Source organism: Guillardia theta (genome assembly GCF_000315625.1).
Source record: "Guillardia theta CCMP2712 unplaced genomic scaffold GUITHscaffold_82, whole genome shotgun sequence".
In the NCBI taxonomy this organism is placed as follows: Eukaryota; class Cryptophyceae; order Pyrenomonadales; family Geminigeraceae; genus Guillardia; species Guillardia theta.
This window is the reverse complement of record NW_005434592.1, coordinates 154946-159788: the sequence shown is the minus strand read 5'-3', so window position 1 is coordinate 159788 and position 4843 is coordinate 154946. Positions and strand designations below refer to the sequence as shown.

The following is a 4843-nucleotide window of genomic DNA, read 5'->3' as shown; positions in this document are numbered from 1 at the left end:
AGGGGAGGAAATGCAAACACTTCAAGACAGCGTGAATCATGAGAAAATTGTAGATAAACTCAGAGAGGCAGGAGGGGAAGGGAAAAAGGACGGAGGAGGAGGGAGCGATTCCAAGATCCTTTGTTTAGTCTCTCGTCACCTTGGAGACGTAGAACTGCCAAGTGAAGGGGCTTGTCTTGGTGATCCCGTCGTTCTGCCCTCTTGTTAGGTCCTTCACACCCTCCTCCCCGTCACTCCCCTCCTACATCCCCCCCGTACACCTTCCTGCTCCTGCTCCTGCTCCTGCTCCTGCTCCTGCTCCTGCTCACCTTCATAGGAAGCATGCTCTGGCCAGCAGCGCCAAGGATCAAACTCCCCAGAAGCTTCACCCGCACGACTTCCTCCTCCCCGATCCCCTTGCCGATGTCGTATACCAGCGTGTTGGTCGCGTCGTCGTAGAAGGGGTCGAGGAGGGATATCCCCTCCCTCGTCCTCACCCGGACCCAGTCCCTTGCCCCTCGCTCTACACACTCAGGGTGCAGCTTGTCGCTGAAGGTGATGGCAATCCTGCAGCCGTCCGACGTGACGGTGGAGAAGGGAGGAGGGTACAGACTGAGCACGCGCAGGGGCTGGTACCCCTCCGTGAAGAAGCTCCAGCGAGCTACCCCCTCCACCTCCTTGTCGCACTTGAGGTGCCGCATCCCTTCCACCCCCTCTGCCATCCTTCGGTTGAACACCACCTGGTAGTGCGAGCAGGAGGCAAGAGCCCTTTTCGGCTCCAGCTGCACCGTCCTGGTCCAGGAGTCCACCTTGAGCGAGCAGGGAACGAGCGCAAAGCTGTTCTTCTCGCGCAGCTGCACCTGCTGGGGGAGGAGGGAGGAGAGGTCAGGGCTGCCGAGCAGCTGCCCCCAGTAGTGAGTCTCGTCCTCGTCTATGCTCGTCATCTGAATGATGATGATGGAGTCCGTGGAGACGTTGATGGCGTTGCTGCTCGGGGAGGTGAAGCGGATGAAAGTGCGGATGTCGTTGCGGGCAAACGCTGAGTTGATCACCCTCAGGCAGGACTCCTGCGAAAAGAGGAAGTCATGAGGTGAAGCAGGAGCAGGAGCAGGAGCAGGAGCAGGAGCAGGAGCAGGAGCAGGAGCAGGAAGAAGAAGAGCAGGAGGAAGAACAGGAGGAGGTATCAGACGATAGGAAGAAACGACTAAGACAGAGAGAAGGAGGAGGAAGGCAATTGGGAAAGCAAGGAGGAGGACAAGGATGGAGATAAGGAGGAGGACAAGGATGGAGATAAGGAGGAGGAGGACAAGGATGGAGATAAGGAGGAGGAGGAGGAGGAGGCGAGCAAAGCATGGCATTTCGTCGAGAGCAGCATTCTACCTTCTGAATGTTGTACTCCCTGAGCGTGCGATCGTTCTCGAGCTGCTTTCCAACGAAAAGAAGGACCTGCGACAGAAGTGAGCGGGAGAAGGAGGAGGAGCTGGAGCGTGAGGGGGAGGAGGAGGAGGAGGAGGAGAAGCATGGGAGGTAGCAGGAGAAGGAGAGGCAGTAGGAGCAAGTTATGCAGGAGGAAGAGGAGAAGGAGGAGCGGGAGGAGGAAGAGGATGGCAAGGAGCAGCAGCAGCAGCAGCAGCAAAAGCAGAAGGAAGTGCTGGAGGGGGAGGTCGAGGAGGCGGTCAGTTGTTCCAGCTCGACCTGATTCTCCGGGGGAGGCTCATCGGGGAAAGCGAAGACATCGTCCTTGAGGTCCTCGATCTTGAAGTCGTCGCGCACAAAGAGCGTGTGCTTCACCCCCATGGTTGTCTTCACGAAGAGCTCCCTCCCCTTGAACGGGTTCTCGTTGAGAACCAGGAACAGCGTGCTGTCCTCCATTACCCCACACTGCGCATACCATCGTCAGGAACCCGCCGCCACCTCCTCCTGCCCTCCTCTCCAACTCACTTGGCTCAGTGTCATCCCGTCTCTGAGGAGGAGGCCATGGTGGACCAGTAGCTTGTGCTCTACCGGCACGTTGGACATCGTCATGACCCTCCTCCTAACGTCCTTCACGTCGTCCGTTTCATGGCAGTAAAGCGGCTCCAGGTTCTCCCGCCACTTGATGTAGACGAGCATGTTGCGATCCTCTCTCAGCCTTCTCCTGCCGTCTTCTCCGATCTGCTCACGGCATTCCTCCTCCTCCTCCTCTAGCTTGCTCTTGTCCAAGGTGTCACGCCAGCTTCTTTCGAGCCACTTTGTGTACAGAACCTTCAGGTCCCATCCTTTCGCCTTCTCGCCCTTGGCTCCTGCCCTCCCTCCTCCTCTTCTCCTTCTGCGTGCCTTCAGTCTTGTTTGTCCTGTTCCTCGCCCTCCTCCTCCTCCTCCTCTACCTGCCCCTCCCCTCCTCCTCTGAAGCCTTTTCTGCCATCCTCCCGAAATGGAATCGCTGTGTTGGATTGGAAAAGAGGCAACTTGGTGGGTCTGCCTCAGAACATTTAAATACACAATTGTAGAAGACACTGTAAATTTTAGAGACTTTATGGTCTATGACTATTGCTGCCGAACATTTAACCATGAGGCGAACTTGTCTGGATTGGTACAGATCGGTCCGGCAATCCGCCCGGAGCGGCCGGCCGCCGGGCCGCGGCCCCGGGCCCGGCGGCGGGCCTGCGGCCGGGCCCGGGGCGGCGGCGACAGGCCGGACGCGGCCACTCCACGGCAGTGCCGCATGCCATTGCGCGGCGGGGGGTGGGGCCGCACCGTCACGCGCCGGCTGCCAGTGCGCCCGGCGGACCGGGCAGTGCGGCCGCCGCGCGGCCGCCGCCTTCGAGTCAAAGTTCAAGTTGACTACGGTCTGAGTCGGACTCCGGACTCGGGACTCGGTGACCGACCGCGACCGTTAACGCCGGTGGCAGCGGCGTCGTGACTGAGTCCGGGACCACCATGCCATGATGACTCCTCGGCTGAGTGACTGAGCCAGCCGAGTCCGCGACTTCAAGTTCGGACCGCACCTTACGGGCCGGGGGCCGGGCCCTCTCCGAGATGATCGACAAACTTGGGCCAGCCACTCAGTCACGGTGAGCGGCCAGGGCATCAATACCATATCATGTAGGAGGATCATGTAGGAGGATCATGTAGGAGGATCATGTAGGAGGATCATGTAGGAGGATCATGGCATGTAGGCTCCTGAGTCAGTCGGCCCGGCCGACTCTGGCTCGCGGGTCATCGCCGACCTCTGAGAGTCCGAGGCTCAGTCTTCTCTTTAGTGACATCAATAGCGGCTCGCCGGGACTTGTTCCTCCTCCTCCTCCTCCTCCTCCTCCTCCTGACTGACTTGCGGGGCCTTGCGGGGAATTCGAAGGTAGACGGCATTCGCGTCCTTGTGGCGGCCGCACCACCTGACGATCCCGTCGTGATAGAAGCCGAAGCAGGAAATGATGTTGCAGCCCTGCTGACGGCACCTGGGAAGCAGCTGAGGGAGAGGAGGAGAGGACAGGAGCGCGAGAGGACAGGAGGGAAGGGTCGGGGAAGAGAATTGGGGGCCATAGAGGGGTAGAGAGTTGGGGACGAGAAAAGGGAGGCAGGGAAGGGATGGGGGATAAAATAGAGGGGAAGGAAGGAGAGGAAATGATAATCAGTTTTTCACCTCCTCGTCTTAGAGCAGAGGATCGCTGGCTGGTACCTCGCATGCCCTTTGCTGCACCATAGCGGCTTCGCTTCCGTGGCACTTGCGGAGGCGTTAAAAGGGCACATGCTTGCTTGCCGAGCGCAGGTGCTGGCAGAGAAATTCAGCGGCGATAGAAGACAGAGGAGGAGAGGGGAGGGGAAAGAAGGGGAGGAGAGGGGAGAGGAGAGGAAGGGAAGGGAAGGGAAGGGAAGGGAAGGGAAGGGAAGGGAAGGGAAGGGAAGGGAAGGGAAGGGAAGGGAAGGGAAGGGAAGGGAGGCGGAGAAGGAGGAGATGGTGGGGAGTGATGGTGACGTTGGTGGCAGTGACAAGGGGCCTGCAGTGAACGAGAGAAGCACTGAACACGCGCAGACAAGTAACAAGGGGGAAAAGATGATGATGATGATGATGATGATGATGAGGAGGAGGAGGAGGAGGAGGAGGAGGAGGAGGTGGTGGTGGTGGTGGTGGAGGCGAAGTGCTACTTACGGAATATCACATAAGGGTCTCCTCCTCAAGTCCTCGTGGTCATCCAGCTTGTGCAGCTGGCAGAATCTGGAGGAGGACGAGCCATAGAACCCTTCCTTGCTGCAGCCCTCTGGGTGGCTGCAGAGCATGCTCCCTGCCACCCGCGTCGCCCTCCACTCCTTCTTGACTGTCTTCACTGCCACCTCACTGGCGAGCTTGTGCGCCGGGCAATGCCGGGCAGCATGAAAGCCGAAGGGCACCGAGGCCTGTGCGGCTCCTCCTTCCTCCTCCTCCTCCACGTCTCTCCCCCCCTCCCCGTCTCGCTCCCCTCCGTCTCCTCCTTCCTTGCCCAGCGTGCTGAACCGCCTCTCACCGAAGACGGCAAACTGGGGGCAGCGATGACACCTCTCTTGGGGTACCAGCAGCAGCAGCAGCTCCTTCCCAGCTGCTCTCGAGCAGAAGAAGCAAAAGAACTCCTTCCAAACCCACTGCTGGACAAGAGCAGTCCCCCTGCAGCTGGAGGATAGCTGGGAGTGGTCGACGGCGAAGGAGCCATGGGTGATGAAGATGCTGCTGCATCGAGAGCATGCCCATGGCAGATCACTGGAGAGAGAAGTCAGAGGGGAAGGGAGGAGAGAGGAGGTGGAGAAGAAGCGAGGAGGGGAGAGGAGAGAGAGGCGGAGTAGGGGACAAGGGAGAGTAGGGGAGGGGAGCAAGGGAGGAAAGGAGGGCAGGGGCCAAGGCCAAAAAGGGGGG

General features: G+C 59.5%; 1 protein-coding gene across 1 annotated transcript; it reads right to left on the bottom strand.

The window, feature by feature from the left end:
• Positions 1-124: 124 nt before the first annotated feature.
• Positions 125-2091, bottom strand: GUITHDRAFT_115205 (hypothetical protein; the record flags this gene model as incomplete). The annotated part of the gene is made up of 5 exons (XM_005825580.1): positions 125-193; positions 309-1046; positions 1360-1425; positions 1675-1860; positions 1921-2091. The coding sequence occupies 5 exons, from the start codon at positions 2089-2091 to the stop codon at positions 125-127; spliced, it is 1230 nt and encodes a 409-aa protein (XP_005825637.1).
• Positions 2092-4843: the final 2752 nt, after the last annotated feature.